Source organism: Vicugna pacos, chromosome 16 (assembly GCF_048564905.1).
Source record: "Vicugna pacos chromosome 16, VicPac4, whole genome shotgun sequence".
NCBI classification, from domain to species: domain Eukaryota; kingdom Metazoa; phylum Chordata; class Mammalia; order Artiodactyla; family Camelidae; genus Vicugna; species Vicugna pacos.
Window position 1 is genome coordinate 62,602,640 of NC_133002.1, and position 18,115 is coordinate 62,620,754.

Here is an 18,115-nt window from a genome sequence, read left to right on the forward strand (position 1 = left end):
CGGCCGAGAGCAAAGTGGGCCAGCGTCCAGACCACACCACACGGCCCCCAGCCTGGGCGGGCTGCGCACCGGGCGTCCTTCACGGCGGCCAGGTCCCTGAGCGCCCAGTCTCTGCGCCGCAGCTGCTCCTCCAGCCCCGAGTTGGCCGCCTCAGCGCCCAGCAGGGACTCCGCGGCCTTCGCGCCAGCCTCTCTCAGGGCCACGAGCTCTTTGTTCAACAGTTTAACCTTTGAGAGGGAAAGGGTTCAAACCAGATGTAAGTGGTACAAGAGGAGCCGTCAGAAGTAAGCTTTACCGTTTTACCAGGATTGAGACAATAAAAGCTGTGATTCAAGAAGCAGTAAGACATGAAAACGAAGGTATGTCTGTATGTGCATGACGGGGACACTGCGCTGCACACCAGAAACTGACACGTTGTAAGCGACTGTGCTCCAATTAAAAAAAACAAGAAGCAATAAAGCAGTGAGACTGGACTCGGACTCCTGTGGCCGCACAAAATAACAGGGCGTGTGAGCCCCTGGGCGTCCAAGGTTCACACAAACACCAGCCCACACCTACAGGTGAGGCTGGAAGAACGCAGCTCACACCCCAGCCGCTGCTCTGGGCCTCTGTCTCCTGGGAACACAGGCCGCAGCGCCAAGTCAGCCCTCCTGGGGCTGACTGAGTGGCAAGTGTGTCACCTGCACGTGATGCCCTCGAGGGGCAGTGCTCAGGGCACCGAAGCCGACCCAGAGCGGATGGGGGGCCTGGCCACTCCTCCCCTCCTCTGAAAGGGGTGCCCTAGGCTGTGGTGGTCAGTAGTCCCCGAAGTGGCCTCAAGGGGGCACTGTGGGGCAGCTCCAGCCTCAAGGTCCTGCTGGCCCTGGGGTCGGGGTTGGGGGAGCAGCCCCCCTGGGGGGATTCAGGTGGCCTGGCGGAGGGGCCCTTGCTGATCACAAGGGCTGAGTGTCTAGCTTGCAAACATCTGGCTGGATGCTGCCAGGTGTAACCAGCTGGGGCCAGCAGGGCCCGGCAAGTGTCACCGCCACTCCCCATCCTCCTGCACAGGCCCCCTTCCCCTTGAGGCCGGGCCTTGTCTCAGGGCCAAAGGTCAGGCCTACATGTTCCTCACGGGAGCCCGGCAGGGCTCTAGAGCCGTGTTCAAGGAGAGGCGGCTGGCACCACAGCCCAAGCACCAACTGAGAAACCAGGAGGCCCTCCCATGTTACTCCTCCGGGACCAGTGGCACCTCCTCACAGGCCCATTCGGGGCGTCACGGGAGGACACAGGCTACGGACAGGCTTTGCAGGGTCCCGGGCATCAGCTGGGGTCAGAGGGGCAGTTTTTCCCGGGGAGGCACCCTCCCAAGGTCGGGCTAACTGGCTGCAGACGGGTGGCACCAGCGCCCTCCTGGCGGGCAGAGTGGCAAGTGTGTCACCTGCACGTCACCCCGGCTCCACGTGGCAGAGACCCCGGCCCATGCAGGAAGGAGCAGGCCTTCGCGTGAACCCTAACTTGCAGGCCGCCTCCCTGCAGACACGGACGCCGTCACGGCCCGAGGGTGCCCGCTACCTTGAGCTCCTGCGCCAGCACCGCGCTGCTCATGCTGTCGGCCTGCAGGCGGAACTCGTGCTCCCGCTTCTGCATTTCTGACGCAAACTCCTGCAGCAGCTCCTGGAACCAAGACAGCCAGTGGAGAAAGGGGCACGTGGTTTATAGCCAGAAACCCCGCCCCTGGTCGCAACCCAGAGAGAAGTCCCAAACTGGAAGCAACCCGCGAGTCCGGGATGTGCACCGGGGAATGGCAGCACTGGCGGGAAGGAACCAGCTCCGGACCCCACGACACGAAGAGCCTCGGGGACATGAGGAGAGCAGCCGGACCAGAAAGAGCGCTGCCGCGAGGCTCACCACACACACACAGCTCAGAAAGACCAACCTCCCCGCAGGCAGCAGAGAGCAGACGGCCGGTGGCCGGGCTGGGGGGTGCTCCCTGCCTGCGAAGAGGCACGGGGGACCCTGGGCAACAGGGAAGTCCTGTCCTGGTTGTCACACGGCGAGCACTTGTTGAACGGACACTTAACAACGGGTGTGCAGACTGCAGGTAAATCACAGCTCAGCAAGGCTGGCTCTTCAGAGCTGCCCGAGGGCATTGACCCTCTAATGTCAGATCTGCGCTGCAGACACCAGGGCCCACACGGCGGCCTTCCTTTGCCCTGGGAAGGTAATTCCATTTCTTGAAGGAAAACTGCCAAGCTCCTGTCTGAGGAAGGGGCTCCCGGCTTCTGGGTCCTTCATCCGCACATGGGGCAGGGTGGGGTGGAGGTCACTGCCCCAAACACAGACTGCCACCTGATGTCCTGCACGTGGGAGCCCCTGGCGCCCTGAGTCCTAAGCTCTCGGGGTCTGCAGGCCCACAGCCCCCGCCCGCTTCTGGGGGAGGCAGAAGCTCAGGCATCCACAGGCCGAGGCCGTTCTCTCGCTCCCATCACTGCTGTGGGTTCTCCCAGTTCCTGTTCCCAGTGGTGCCGGAGCAGGAGTCGTGCGTGGTTGACCTGGCCTTGGGACTGGAGGTCTGGGTAGGCTTATTCATCAGCCAGGTCCACACATGAAGGATGGAGACGCAGAACTCACAGTGAGAGACACGATCTCAATGAAACAGCGACTTGACTTGGCACTTGTGGCTGCAGCAGGGCACAGGTGACAACCACACCTGCCTGCGAGGCAGTGGCCAGTGCGGGAAGCCATCCACAGAGGGGCTGGTGGGGACAGGCTTAGAGACCACCCAGGGCCCCGCCCAGCACGCGGAAAGCACAGCATGTCAGCAGGATTCGAGATTTCTGCCCAAGTACTGGGGCTCCTGCTTCAAAGGGGACTGGACAGACTCAGTCACCTGAAGGCGGGACCTGGGGGAGGAGAGGCCCAGCGGAGCGCGACCGCCTCCTCCTGGGACACACGCGGCGGGCTCCCTCCCTGTCTCCAAGGGTCGAAGGGGCCACAGAGATCCTGTGCTCAAGGACAACTGAACACATACATTGCACGTTCCTTATCCTCCGAGAAGCAGGGAGAAGTGTGAGGAGCCATACGAGTAACCCTTACGGGGATCAGACAGTGAAAATCGTGGAGATTCACTCCCCCCACACTTTACAAAGCAAGCAAGTGTTTGGTTTCCGCTCCAGGGTCTACAGGTGGCAGCCACCAGGGGGCAGGGAGCCCTCGGCAACGAAAGCCCGGCCGCGCTTCGCCCTGCGGCGTTCAGGCCCACTCCGCCCCTCCCCTCCCGGGGACACGCAGCTCCCGTCTCCCCTCCCCCAGCAACCCCCGCCCTGTGCCAACGCCCCCACACCTTCCTGTCCTCGCGTGCAAGGCTCAGCTCGATAGCCCCTGTCTCCACTCACCCTGTGGGGACGCACCCTGTGACCCGATCTCCCAACACACCCGCGGGAGCCCAGGAGCCACCTCCCTGGCAGCCCCCAGGCGTCCCCCCACCCTCCCCACACGGCCCAGCTCCACACACAGCAACCTGCCCCCCCGGGGCGTCCTCGTGCGCGCCGCTCACACCACCTGAGAGACCAGTGTGTCCGCTGGCCTGGCCAGGCCAGTGGTCAAGCCCCCGCCTCCCACTGGGGCTGCAGCAGCCCCCTCGCCGTCCCCTGCTTCCCTGGCTGCACGGTCTGTCCCCAGTCCAACAGCAGGTGACCTTTCAAAACCTCATGAGCCTCCAAGGCATCCTCACCTCACCTGGAGCAAAGGCCATCCTCCCAAGGGCTGGGAGGCCTACGCCGCCCCACGTCAGCCCCTTGAACCGGAGACCTGGCCCAGAGACACCCTAGATGCGTGGGCACCTGCCGCCCTCTGCACACCCTCGCCACCCGCAGACTCGGGCTCACAAGGACTCTCCGCAGTGCGCCCCTCCTCACGGTCACGCAGGGGAGGTGAGCTCCAGCCAGACCGTGGTTCAGGCGTCCATGCAGCCCCCGAAGGCCAGTGCGCTCCCGGGGCAGCCCTAACGCCACAGCCCAGGAGGGCGCCTGACAGAAACTGCTTGTCAAATGAGTGAGCGAGTCAGTGAAACATTCTGCTTCTCCTCCAGTGGCTTCTGGTCCTGTGACTGCTGACTGACAGTGAAGACCCTTCCTCAAGTCCACTGTCCACAACCAGCAGACACAATCAGCATCACACAGACTAACTCAGTTCCTGTTGTCTTGTGTTTCTTTTATGAAGGCGTGAAGGCTGCCGCGGAGCGGACGGCGCGCGGCACCCCGAGCCCGGCAAGGCCCGGCTGTCCCGGAACCGCACTAGACAAGCTGCCCGGCCCTGCACAGAGCCCACGGCCAGAGGGACGGACATCCAGGCTCCTTCTTTCCAGGCGCACGGCTGGTAAACACCCACGCCTGCAGGGCGCTCATGGACGCGGGGGGTGGGGCTGGACAGGCTGGGGAGACACCCTGAGACCCAGCCCGGCGACACCACCCCCCTGCCCCAGGGGCCCGGTGCCTCCAAGGGCCCTGCCCGCCCTGCCGCCTGGGACGGACCCCACTGCCCACAGCCTTCCTGACACCCCTTCTTTGGAAGGGGCTCTAGCGTCACCTGAGGAAGACTCCTCATGCCTCGGATGGTCCCAGGTGCTCTTTCTTGGTTGCCCAGCTCAGGCCCCAGTGACCTCCAGCTGTTTCCAAGTTAGCCCCTAACACATAAAGTTCTTTGGTCCCTGAGAACTCCAAGAGAAAGTCCCCTGCAGGAAATTTCAAGAGCACAGAAGGACACTCTGAGCAACAGAGGCGGCTCGGACAGCGGACTTGAGCTTCCAGAGGGGCCGGAAGGCCAGGGCCATGGCCAGCAGGTGTGAGCATGCGTGAGCGCAGTTGGAGGGACCGGGAGGCCCACAGGTGCCTTTCCGCCCCCACTGGAGCAGCACCTCTTGGGACGCTGCCCTGTCCTGGCCACCGAAACCACTGGCACAGGTCTGTCCTTGAGAACTGCCGACCCTGGGGCCTGGAGCGGCGCCAGCACAGGCAGGTCCCCACTGGGAGATGGGGGCAAGCTCCGAGTTCGGCGGCCCACCCAGCATCGCTCCAGGAAGAAGTGGGGGCCAGCCCAAGACCAGCTCCCTCTCCAGCATCACAGACACAAGTCTAAAAATAAGACGTGAGCGGTTGCCCTGGGGCCCGAGAGTTCACCCGCCAAAGACGTCTTGGAGTCAAGTTATGGTTCTGTTGCTTCTCCTGGGGCACCTTGGGCAGGTCACTTAACATCCCTGGACCTCAGCCCCGCCTGTCAGACATGGATCCAACCTGTGTGTGTCGTGCTGAGCGGACACAGTCACACGCGCCCGAGGAGCTCCGTGCAGGCAGAGTCCACGCACACCGGCCCCTGCTGTGGCGAGCGCTCGGGCAGCCCTGCAGGAGAGGGGCCGGGGGCCCATCCCCTGCAAACACACAGCTCTGCCAGACGTGGACGTCGGCTCTTTTCTACAGTAAATAACTCTAGCTTCATAATACTTCTTTCTAAAACAAGGGAGGAAAGGAACCCTGGAGGGGGTCACCACTGAGGAAGATTCAGACACCCCATCGCATTTCCCTACAGGTCAGCACCAAGCGGAAATCTGCTGTGATCCCAGGACACCACAAGGTGCCCACCTTCACCTGGTACAACACTGGTTTCAGGGCCAGAGGGAGGGCACCTGAGAAGGGACAAGACCCTGCACCCTACCTGCCGCTGCAGAGCAAGTTCGCCGTCGAGCTCCTGGAGTTTCCGCTCCAGCTTCCACTTGAGGTTTTCGTACAGCTCCCGCTGCTGGTCCATCTCACCATTCTTGTCACTATGTGGAAAACGCAGCATTAAGAAGGGTCACACTCAACATTCTCCAAACTACACAGTTGCCAGACCATCCCTGCAGACATGAGGTGACGGGTGACTCCTGCAAACGAGAACATGACACAGGATCCGGAGTCTCACAACAGGATTCCCGAAGTGCCTAGGATACAATCAAAGTCACCGGGCGGACAAGGACCAGGAAAGTCTCCACGTGAATGAGAACAGACCATCGGCCGCTGCCAGTGACGATGACACAGATGCTGGGATCCTCACAGGGCTTGAGAGCAGCCACCAGAGAAGCGCTTCAGCAAGCAATTTCACACACATGAGACACATGGGAAACAGGACTCTGAGCCGAGAGGAAATATAACAAAGAGTCAAATGGAAATGTGAGAGCTGAGGAGTACAAAACTGAAACAGAGCACATGCTGGGCGGGCTCAGGGGCAGAGGAAACGGCGGAGGGGAGAGTCACGAAGCCTGAAGACAGGGCAGCAGAAGTCACCCGACTTGAACCACAGGAAGACACAGGCTGAGAAAAAATGAACAGCGCCTCAGGGACCTGAGGGGCAACAAAAGAGCAAGCATTCACATCGCCGTCACTGGGACCCCGGAACAGCACAAAACAGAGCCTGGAGATAGAAACTCATGTGAAGAAATAATGCTTGAAAATGCCCTAAATTTGGTGGAAAAGAATGAGTAAAATACTCCAGGAGGCACTTCTCGGAATAATGTAAAGCACCTGAAGAACACTGAAACCGCTCCAACAGCCAAGAGGGAGAAAGCAGTCCCCATGGAGGGCGACGCGGCCGCACAGGTCGCAGCATCGACCACACCTGCCTCTGATCCTCCCCGTGCGCCCCGCGTGCCCGGACAGTGCGGGCGGGATGGCCTGGGCCCCAGCAGCTAGGAACCGGCCCCGCTCCACTCAGGACCGGCTGACGTGGGTTGGACTCGAGCGCTTTCCTGGAGCCTGGTGGAGGGCCAAGCCACACCACTTAGATAAATGACACTTCCCACAAGGACCAGGAGCCTGCAGGGGAGCCGGGAGCACCTCGAGCCTCCCTGAGGACCATGGCTCCTGGCACAGGAGTGTCCGCTGCAGGGACCCTGTGTTGTTACAGGTCAGGGGCTTGCAGGCAAAGGTGGCCCCACTCGGGAACGTGGTACCAGGAACACGCGCCCTGAAGTCAGGGGAAGGCGGCAGCAGATCCCGTAGGTGAGGCCTGTCTTCTTTCTTACCCTGAGCAGAGCCTCAAGTCAGCTCACTCACTTTCAAATTTAACACATATTCACATCATTAAAGTAATAAACTCATATATGTTTTGTGAAAATGATATAGATCTGAAATTTATGGGAAAATACAAATACTTAAATCCATCTCCACGAACTTCAGTTGCACCGGGACCCAGAGAGACACCCAGGTGTGGGCTCGTCGGCCTTCGGGCCACAAGCTGGGGCGGTGCGCAGGCCGGGGAGCGGCGCCCTACTCACCTGTGGGTCCGCTCCAGCTCCAGGTGGTGCTCCTGCAGCTTCCGCTGGTACTGCTGCTGCAGGTCCCTGAGCCGCTGGGCCTCACTGGCGAGTGCCTTTCTCAGCTTGGCTACCTCGATCTTGAGCTGGCTTGCCTCAGCCTGCCTGGCCTCCTCCAGCCCGCGGGCCTGGGCGAAGGCGGCATCGTAGCGCTCCAGCTCCCGGTCCCGCTCCTCCAGCACCTGCAGGTTGTAGACAAAGTCCTCCTGCAGGCACTGCAGCCTCCCCTGCGCCTCCTCCAGCCGGCCCTGCGCGTCCTTCAGGGCCGCCTCCTGCATCTGGGAGCGGTGGGCCTGCAGCGCCCTCCACTCCTCCTCCTTGTGAGCCAGTAGGGCGTCCAGGGCCTGTTCCGAGGGCGGGGGCCGCATTTCGGCAGCTACAGCAAAGAGAAGACAGGCATCAGGTTCACCGGGAGGGAGGCTATCTTCCCACGATGCCCACTACAGGTCCCCATCTAGGTGACCACTGTCACGGAAGCAGGAGGGTGCTCTGGGCGGGGTACCAGCCGTCTGGTCACAGCCTGAGTTCTGGAGAGTCACAGGCAGCACCCGAGGGCCCAGCAGGCCAGGGGCACACCAAGCCCAGTCCCAAAGGCTCTCTCTACCTATCCTGACCCGAAAGCAGAGGGAACAGGGCAGTCAGTACAGGATCACAGGGGGAAGAGAGGAAGGAAAGACAGGAGACGGTGTTTGCTCAACAACGAGAGCTAGGCTCTTTCAAATGGTTTCCCAAAGCTCTCTCCATTTTGCAAATAACACCCAAGGCCGCTGCCCTGTCCCGCCCCTCGCTCACCCCCGGAGCTGCCCTCTGGCTCCTGGGAGGCTCACCCCCAGGAGCAGGCACCTTTGCTCCTGACCATCGTGGATGGATACTTTCGTAAAACACAATAACGTCCTAGGAAAAACAAAACTAAAAACACAAAGATATATAATATACAACTCTAATTTAAGTTAGATTCAACAGCATAAAACTTCATCAAATTCTCAACAAGTGTCTCAAGACCTGCTCCCCACATCTGCCAAGGCTGGTCCCTAGGGGCGGGGCTGCTGATGGTTGCTCCCCAGCAGGGCACCCCCACGACAGGCCCCATTCTGTCACCTGGCAGGGGAGGAGTGGATTTGGAAGCGTAAGACCACCTGGGGGGTTCTCCCAGGCCTGACCTTTGCGATGGGCCCAGGCCATGGGTCAGGCCCCGCCTGCGTCGCAACAGCCCAGAGGGTGTTCAGGCTGGCATCTCCGGGCAGAGGGTGGCGTGTGAACGAACGATACCTGCTCTGAACGCGTTCCCGAAGGGCTGCATGGGGTCTGAGGCTGGCGTCTGGCAGTGGCTTTTGTGTATCTTTGTCCCCAAAGGATCTAAAATGTCTGATTAATTTTAAGTAGGTCTTTTTCAAGAAGAGACACACACCCTGTTCCAGGTCCTCTCAACTCACAGGGTCAGCAGTCACGGAAGCCCTCCGGGGCCGACGGAGATCTCTAACAGGAGCAAGATGTCAGGGCCTCTGAAGACGCCCTGCACGTTGTAGAGGTTCCACGCAGCCCCCTCCTGAGCGGACACTAACAGTATCCATACTGGTCCCCTTTGGTCAATGCAAAGCAAATGTCCACAGACAAATGCAGATGGAACAGGACAGCCTGAGGGGTTTTTCTTTTCTTCTTTTTAAACATTAACTCTTGGAATGCTTAAGCCTGCAAACACTCTCTAAATCAGGAAGAACACTACTCTTTAGAGACGTGAAGACCATTTCACTCCTGAGATCACTGACGACAAATACCAACAACAGCTCTACAATGAAACACTGCTTTTTAGAGCCCAGTGGACATAACAAACGGACAATTTCTTCATTTTACACAACGCTTCGATGGCATCAGATTTATGGTGACTGAACTCTTTGTGGGACCTCAAGTCAGCCCTCTGCTCGGAGCTGCTGCCACCAGCACCCTTGTCCACAACCAAGTCCTTGCTCAGTGTACGAGCTTGAACACCCGGCCCTGCCTAAGGTGCTCACCAACAGCAGAGCACACAAAGCCCTGGAGGAAGGGAAAAACACGCGCACACCCCACCAGAAGGTTATCTGTGTAACCAGAACTATTACTGTTAAGATCTTGGTAACAACAGCAACAACAGCAAGTAAAGGAGAAATTGTCAGAAAGGTCTGGGCTAGAATTCGGAGACTCTCAAAATATTCCGTCAGGACTAAACAACAGTGTATGTCTTCTGGGAGAAGGCGTGTGTTACGTACGCGCTGGAAACACGAAAGAAGCTTTTGACACTCGTTGCCTCTGAGCGCAGCACAGCGGTGCTCAGCACGCAGACAGGATGATGAGAAGGCGGGCCCTGACCAGCAGCAGGACTGGGCCTTCAAGGCGCCTAGGGCGGAGGGCCCGCTGGGGCGCGGGGCGCCCGGAAACCGAGCTGCCGCAGGGCGGGCGCCCTCTGCGAGGAAACGGGCAGGCGGCTCCTCGGGCGAAGCCACTGCACTTAGAGCCACACGAACTCCTCGTGTAGCTTTGCTTTAAGGGCAACGAGCCGTGGAGGGCAGGGCCTGACAGGCTCTCTCCGTGCAGGGCCAGCCGGTAAGCACGTGGGGCTGGCAGGCCACAGGGCCCCCGTGTGAAAGCAGCCAGAGGGCGGAGGCATGTGGCCGCCCAGGCCCCGTGGAGGGGAAGCCGCTGTCAGCACCCGTGACAGGGCTCTTGTGTCTCGAGGCTGGTCCCTGCAGCCCCAGTCCTCAGGGGCCCACCCCAAGCTCACCCGGCACAAGCACCTGCCCACAGCTCTTCTCTGCATCCCCGGGCCGCAGGCCTGCTCGGGCGGGGGGCACGCACTTGCAGCCCAGCCCGTCTGGGGCGACTGCACCTGAGAGGGGGCGCACGTCCCGGAGGAGGGGCCACGGGCACCGAGGCTGAGAGGGCGGGGGGAGCCCGCAGGGCCCCGTGTGCTGTGACAGTGGGAGATGCCACACTGCCCTTCAGCCATGGCTGCCAGCCCGAAGCTCCTGAAACCTTCCTCAGTGGCAGCAGCTACGGGGCTTCTGTAGTTATCTCTGGCTTTGAAATGACTCCAGGTGAAAGGGTGTCTCCTTGTACTGGTAACAAACCTCTTCCAACCACACCCGAGTTTCTGTTAACGTGGTGGTTCTGGAAAGATCCTGGATGACCCAGGATAGGGGCTATTGCCAGGGGACCCAACCACGTGGTTAGAGGGTTGGAACCTTCAACCCCACTGCCCACCTTTCAGGGGGAGGGGAGGAGCTGGAGGCTGAATCAATCACCAATAGCCGACAGTTTAATCAACTATGCCTGTGTGATCTGGTCGGGACTGCCCAGATCCTGCCAGGTGGGCCTCCAACCCACAATCTGGACAGGACTGCCAATCTAGCAGAGGGGCATTTCTTTAACAAGATCACTCACCTAAGATGTCTCCCAAACCCCAAGACCCATTTCTTTGCTGCAAAATGAAACTAAGGGCCAAAGGTTGGCGGCACCCGGCTGGGGAAATGTAGGGGACGGTCCCTGGAACAAACGGACCAGCCGGCTGTTCAGACCCACCACAGGCCCCCAGCTCCGGCAAGGGGCCAGCAAGCCTCGGGCAGCAGGTCTCTCTGACTTACCACCAAATGTTACCCAGCAGGTTCGTTCTGCTCCCACACAGCAAGCCAAACCGCTGAGCCCCCGAGGTCTGTAGCCAAGCAAGGAGAATGGATCTCAAGTCCCACCTCCCTGGAGGCAAGGGGCTCGGGTATTTGTAGGATCCGGACTAAAGAAGCAGGGCGTCCAAGACGGGGGCGCGCGGAAAGGTAACTGGGAAAAGGCGTGGTAACCGCTCTGCGCAGACCTGTCCGGGCTTCTGCGTGTTTTGAGGGTGGTGTCTCCGACTCTCCAATGTGAAAAGGTCACCAAGCGGCCAGTCCCCCTCCTTGGAGCCCAGTGGGAGGGTCCATGGCCCACCCAATGTTAACTGGCTCAGCTGGAAGCAGATGCAGGTGCCTCCAAGCCCCTGGGAACCAGCCAGGCAAACCCCTCACGGTTTAGGCGGCCTGCAGCCTGGGGGCAGGCCCGTCTCACACGACCCTGATTAGTGAAGGCAGCTGGATGGGTTTGACTAACCATCCTGCGAGGCTTCAGAAGCGTCCAGAGACCCGTGAACTCCCAGGTCTGCAGAGGCCCGGGCTGCGGGCTGGCGAGCACGGGGCCTGCGCCGCTCCTCCCTTGGGCGGCTCTGGGTCATATCCGCAGGAAATAACCTAGTGATCCAGCAGGGAAAGCGCTCTCCTGAGTGCTGGGAGCTGCTCCAGCGGCTCTGAACCGAGGAGAGTTGGTGGGGGGAGCCTCGATTTACAGCACTTGGGCAGAGACAGGCGACAACCTGGACTTGCAACTGGTGACTGGAAGGGGTCATCTGGCGGCCTGAGCTGGCCCCTCTGCTCTGCCCTTGCCCTTCTATGGCCAACAAAGGGATCTTTAAAAAAAAAAAGCCTTCCCCCACCCCGGGCTTCCTGCCCCTCTGTCCACTGCAACGCCTGGGCCTGGGCCACCACGCTGTCCGTCTGCGACCCAGCTGCCCCCGCCTGGAATGCTCCTCCCAACCGGCATGCAGGCCCCTTCTGTCACTAGACCACCTAGAGGGTCCCTCCAGGAACTCCCCCTAACCTTCCTTCCAGAACCGAGCAGCCACCACCGGACTCCAGTTCCCTGGGGGCGGCTTACTGCTTGAGTCTCCTTCCTCCCAGCACGCCCTGGAGCCCCAGGACACAGGAGCTGCTCAGCACTAAGCAGCTAAACGGAGAAACTACCACAGGCCAACACAGCATGAGCTCCAGGGCTCCAGCAGAGGAGCAGGCGAGGCAGGCATGCGTCTCTGCCGGCCACCCCTGGCCCCTCCTTCCACTCCCCTCCCCCCACCGAAGCCTCGGCCTTGGCTTCCCTACGCACTGCCTTCAGAGCCCACCGCTCAGCCCTGGGAGGCTCCCCGACAGAGCGCCGGCCGCCTCAGCTGCCCCAACCGTGGTTTCTCTGGCTCCAAAATACCCACGCGCTCTGGCCGGCAGCCCTCCGGCTTCAGTCACTCTTGATCTCTGACACCTCGCTCTTCAGGTGTGTGAATGGATGTATCGATGAATTACAGGAAAACTAAGTACATTTACTTTAACAAGTTTTGAATTCAGTGAAAATTAGGGTTATCGACTTCAAGTTCAGTCAGTTGCGTGGCATTTCCCCCAAGAAGACAGCTAAGGGGACTCCCCGGGGATGCCCTGCGGTCCCCTCACTCAGTCCTGGCCCCCCGCCCCGGCACAGTGAAGGACACAGCAGACGTCTGCTGCCACTTCATCTAGTGCGACGTCACTGTGGCCATGTAAATTCCCCCGGCACAGCAAACTTCCTTAAACCCATTCATTCATTCACTTAACAAGTGTTTGCTCAGCACTTCCTGCGTGCCAGGTGCTGTCTCCCCTGCTGGAGACAGTGGGGCCAAGGCCCTGCACCGACAGGCCGGCACCCCTGCTGGGATGCAGAGGGCACCGAGGAGGCAGCTCCTATGTGGCCGGAGCGGCCGGGGCCCAGGGCTTCGGGGGCCCGGGTCAGGGAGGCCCCACCCACAGGGAAGGGGTTTGTGATGGGCTCTGCTCGGCCTTCGGAGGCTCACATCCTGCTCAGCCCTTGGCCCTGCGCTGGCGGCCAGGACCACTGGGAAACCAGGGTTCCAGCAGGTCAGGCCGCCACCAAGCTCAGGGCAAGGCTGGTGCGGAATAACGAGGCGACTGGGCCTCCACGGCTGGAGGCTCACCCAGGATAACAGGACGTCTGACGGCTGTCCCCCAAGCCCCAGCCACACACAAACCCGGCCAACTGCAGTGGCGCTGCATGAGTGCGTTCTGGGGTCCCGCACGGTCTTGTCAGCAGGAGCTGACGCCCACACAGGCCCCACGGGGTGGTGCACACTCACAGCAAAGTCAGGATTCAGGCAGATCCACAGCCTTCCGTGATGCCGACGTTACTGTGATCTCGGATGGGGTGCCTGTGAACCACCACTGCAGTCTTTACAGAGGGAGTGCCCACATCTGTGTCTGTGGGGCCAGCAGGCCCCTGCCTCTGAGGACCGTTCGTCAGCACCCTGTCCCCGCTGGGCGCCCTGCCCGCGGCGCGCCCCTTAAATGCACCAGTCCCACAGCTGCCCCGAGCGTGCTGTGCCTGGGGCTTGTGGCCCCTTTCAACATAAACCCCAACCTGTTTGGCGACGTGTACAGAGCCCCCACGCCCTCTACTGCTCCCTCTGGACCTCCAGCTGCCCCCCACGAAGAGAGAAACCAGCTTCCACCACGTCCGCCCCACTGTACCCTGACACACAAAGGCTATGTGCCCAGGGCTCAGGCTCCTGTCCTTCCAGACACAGACAGCATGCCCTGCTTCCATAAAAATCTCACAAACCCTGAAAGCCCCAAGGCTGAGACTAACTGGCTTTCACTAAACATCTCAGATTCAAAATCTGGACCCAATCTGTCATCCAGCAGAAGTCCCCAGCAAGCACCCAATTTTCAGGAGGGACCACACAGAACTTTTGGGGAAACCATGGAAATCTCCAGGAGGCAGAGCACTGTCAGCCAGCTTTGCCCATGTCGTTCAGTCTTCCAGGGTCAGCGGGGATGGATCAGGACTGAGCTACGCCATGCCAACACTCTGACTTTCTCACCTGCAAAATCTGAGTTTTCTAACCTTTTTTTTTTCCTTTTTAAATCTAAGGCAGATGTTCACGTGTCAGGTCTGAAAGGCACTTGGAAATCGCTGGGTCATGGGAAGATGGAAACAACTCCTTGTCTGCAAACAGACACAGCAGCAGAGGCCCCCGACTGACAGCCTCCGTCACCAGTGAGTTTGAACGCGCCCCCGCACACGACACAGTGGAGAGTGGGGCACCCAGGGCACTTGCCCCCAGAACCCACCCGTGCCGGCCCAGCCTTCTCAGATCAAAGGCAGCGGCGAGAAGGAGGCTCCGAAGTCGCACTCCTGGGTAGTGAAAGACCCTGCGGCACCTACTCACAGATCACGTCCCAGCGGGGCCTCAGGAGGAGGCTGAGAGGACGCCTCTGTCCGGGCCAGCCTCACCCCTCGCCGAGACGACCCGATCATCGAAGCGCCACACGCTAGAGTCCGAGAGGAAGGCTCCGCTCCTCTACTGCAGATGAGACAGTGGAAATAATCACCTTTGTGTCCAGCCGACCAAGAATGCAGAGCAACTGTTTTAGACTGACGCTTGGTAAGGGCTTAGAAAAGCGCCGTATGACCTAAATGAAACAAAAGCTGTTGCAAACGCCAACATTGACACAGAAGGATGTTTGTAAAGGCTAAAAGTCAGTCCCCAGACGCTTGGGCACACTGGCTGCGCAGAGGCCTCCAGAGGAGGGGTTTCCTTTACATCTTCCTCTGACGGACCGCGGCCCCAGGTGCGCTGGGCGCCCCGCTCAGCCGCCAGTCCCGTGCAGAGGATCCAAATCTACTTCAGCAGGACTGCTGTCTAGTTGTTGCTCTGTGAATGCATTTAGTACGCTTAATTCACAAACCAGTGTTGTGGGCCCCGAAGGGAAGCCCAGAGGTGGCTCATCTCCACACCCAGAACAGGGGGCCCACTGCGGGCACCGTCTGAATCCCAACACGGACCGTGCGAGCGACGCTCAGTACAGGTCATCTTGAGGGGCTCCGGGGGATGAGTGTTATGGGCCTGGGACCCCAAGCCTTTCCCTGTCCTACACTGACTGCCACATAGCACTCATGACCACTTGGAGAACCTGAAACGAGAGGTGAGCAGCAGACAGAACCTGATCCCATCCCTGGAACCTGCGGGGGGAGGGACACCACTACAGTGAGGGGAACATGGTGCTTTTTTTTCTTTGAATTTACAGCCGCCAAATTCTCTTGCCCCCTGATCCCCATAAAGTGAATAAATGAGAGATAAGATGGAAGAGAAGTTAAATAATTTTGTAGTTAAGAGCTGTTACTCTGCTCACTTTTAGAACCACGTAAATGTTTCACATACAACAACTCAAAATCAAGGACTCAAGCTGAAATATAATCAGAAACAAGTGAAACTAAATTTATTACAAATGAGTAACAGATGCAGTGCACTAAAGCAGCTTTATGAAACAGTCTTTGACTCTATATTCTAAAAACAGAAACAAAAACAGCCACAGGCAAGTATTGTGCTCTGGTGAATAAATTTGGTTTTCACAGAAATATGGGCTGGCAATTCTGACACTACACGTAGTCTAGGCCTGAGCAGATGAGTAAATTGAGGACTGTGCAAATTGAGGACAACAGGAGCCAGACTGAGAGAGGAAAAGGAATGTGGAATGAACCTGTGGTGATGGATGGGAACTGGAAGTATGAATATAAACTCAGTTTTTAAGATCCACACAGATACATGAATATAGAAATAGGCATGGATTATATGGTATATACAAATATGTTCCCTACCTCTGCCCACTGAGAAACACAAAAAGCAATGACATACCTCCCCCAGATTATGATTTCTTAAATAAAACCTTCTAAACTAAAAGGAACCAACACTCCTTAGAGAAATAACTGAGTCCAGGGTAGGTCAAGGAAAGCACAGGATGCGTCTGGAAATAAGGAAGTGCTCAAAAATGTTGGGGACAGGCTAAAAGGACACGGAAGCCAACTTAAATGGACTCCTCATGGCCAAATCTGGGCAAAAGAGCAACAAAATAGATGACAGAAATGGATTATAACCTATGAAATAAAAATGAAATCGAAATGTCTGTACCAACATAAATAATTAAGTAGAAAAAAATGGAAGGTTCTTCCTTACAGTAGAATTCCAACTAATAAAAGTAGAAGAAATAATGGAAATGGAAAAAAACTATCATTTGGCAAATACAACATTCATAACTGTTTCAGAAAATGCTCCCTTCTGGATGCTAAAATTAGTGGCAGTGTGGTTAGAAACAAGGTGTTTGCATGGTTCCAAAACATCTCCCCATGATATTACTTATGAAAGGAAAATGGTGAATTTGTGATGGAGACACCTTGTAGACATCACCTAAAGCACACGACCAAAATCAGCATCAGCAGTAATGGGACAAATTGGCATCAGGTGTCTCCTAATGAGATGCGTAGAAGAAAACACAATTTCACTGGTGAGGTTTTTCTTACCAGAAGTGCATAACTTGGAAGTAATCCTAAGGGAACATCAGATAAACCCAGACCGAGGAGCCTTCTACGTAACAACTGACTCATAAAAGTCAAGGAAAGACTGAGGAACTGCTCCAGATTAAAGAATAAGAAAACAAGGATGGTCCTGGATTGGACCCTACAGAAGGGTAAAGTCATCCGTAAGATAACTGCTGAGTCTGAATAAATCCTGTGTATTAGATCATGGTTTTGTATTAGTGTTAATTCCCTCAGTTTGCTAAATGAACCATGGTAACGTAAGAGGTTACCATCTGGGGGAATCCCGGCAAAAGGGACAGAGGAAATCTTCGTACCCCTTTCGCAACTTTTTTATGTCTCGGTTAATTAAAAAAAAAAAAATCGCCCTGGACCGGACTGCCTGGGTTTGAACCCATCCTCACCCGCGCGGAGCCTGGGCAAACGCAGCTCTGCAGCGCCCACCTCATCCGGCGCTGGGAGGGCCGTAGAGCCCTCGGACAGGGCGGGGCGCCGCGAACGTCTCCGGCCCCCACCCCGCCGGCGGGGCGGGCGCTGCAGGGAACAGACGAGCAGGGAAGAGCCGCGGCTCGGGCGGGCTCGCGGGCCGGACACCGCTCGCGCCCCGCAGCCCCGCGGGGTCGGCCCGGCCGGGTCCCCGCGGGAGCGGCGGCGTCTAGCGGGGCTCGGACGCCTCGGGTTTTTCCGAGGAAAGCGACGACGCCTGTGACAAGCCGCGCCCCCCGCGCTGCGCGCCCCGCGGCGCCCCCCGCGCCCGCGCCTCACCCGGAACGCCCGCCGCGAGCGGCCTCCGGTCCCGCCGCGTTGCCATGGTGACCTCAGTCCGTCGGTCGCCGTCCGGGCGCGCTCCGTGCAGCGCTCGCGTCCGTCGGCCGGAAACACGGGCCCCGAGGAGCCGGGTTCCGGGCCCCTCCCACCCCGCCCGCGCGCAGGTGCGGAGGAGCGGGTGGGGCGCTCGCCCCGCCGGGCTCTGTGATGCCGCCGGTCTCGTAGCCCCGAAGGTGATGGCGACTCCGACCGGGCGGGGTCGGGGCTGCACGGAGCGGGGGCTGGACTGTACCCAGGAGGGGAGGGGCCCGGGCTGCCCGTGGGGCTGGAGCGCAGGTGACGCGGGGCAAAAGCGGGAGGCCGCGAGTGATGCCGCGTCACGCGTGGCTCCTCCAGCAGTGAAGAAGCGGACACGACGGGGGCGCCGGGCGACTCCACTGGTGCAGGGGGCCAGGCAAGCACTGAGGCTCTGCCGGGAGTTGGGGGCGCAGGACGCTGGAGTGGTCTTTCGTTCTGGGTACTGTTGCCTGGTGTGCTTGCTTGGTGAAAATTCATCAGTTTGTGTGCGCTCACAACCTGTGTGCTCTGGTGTTTGTGTGTTCAATTTTAAGCTGAAATAAAGAAGCAAAACTACCTCACAGAGGCCAAAGGCAAACCTTTATGCCGAGACCCCCATCCCAGGCTTAGAAACACCCTTCCCCAACATCTGAGGGTCCACTGAGGCTGAAGAGGATCCAGTTATCCCAACAAGTGGAGATACCCATGCCCACCCTGCTGGCCGGTGGCACTGCTGTGGCTCCAGGCAGCGGTGGGCACAGTCTTTGGTCCAGCCCCTCCTCT

The 18,115-nt window shown here is 58.9% G+C and overlaps 1 protein-coding gene across 16 annotated transcripts in view; it reads right to left on the minus strand.

Annotated features, from left to right (window-relative positions):
• The window catches only part of CCDC57 (coiled-coil domain containing 57), a 71,504-nt gene extending 54,112 nt beyond the window's left edge, over nt 1-17,392 (minus strand). For 11 of the 16 annotated variants that reach the window (XR_012059906.1, XR_012059905.1, XR_012059907.1 and 8 more), the window contains exons 1-5: nt 17,273-17,375; nt 7,286-7,700; nt 5,689-5,797; nt 1,552-1,653; nt 70-227 (exon numbers count right to left, since the gene is read on the minus strand). Coding sequence is in view for 13 of the 16 variants with exons in the window: in XM_072939916.1 (XP_072796017.1) it covers nt 70-227; nt 1,552-1,653; nt 5,689-5,797; nt 7,286-7,700; nt 17,273-17,318 (830 nt within the window). In the remaining 3 variants the exon portion in view is untranslated. Of the gene's footprint in view, nt 1-69; nt 228-1,551; nt 1,654-5,688; nt 5,798-7,285; nt 7,701-10,938; nt 14,268-14,363; nt 14,499-16,911; nt 17,251-17,272 lie in introns of those variants that run through there. The other 5 variants (XM_072939912.1, XM_072939919.1, XM_072939918.1 and 2 more) reach the window with 5 other exon arrangements.
• Nucleotides 17,393-18,115: the final 723 nt, after the last annotated feature.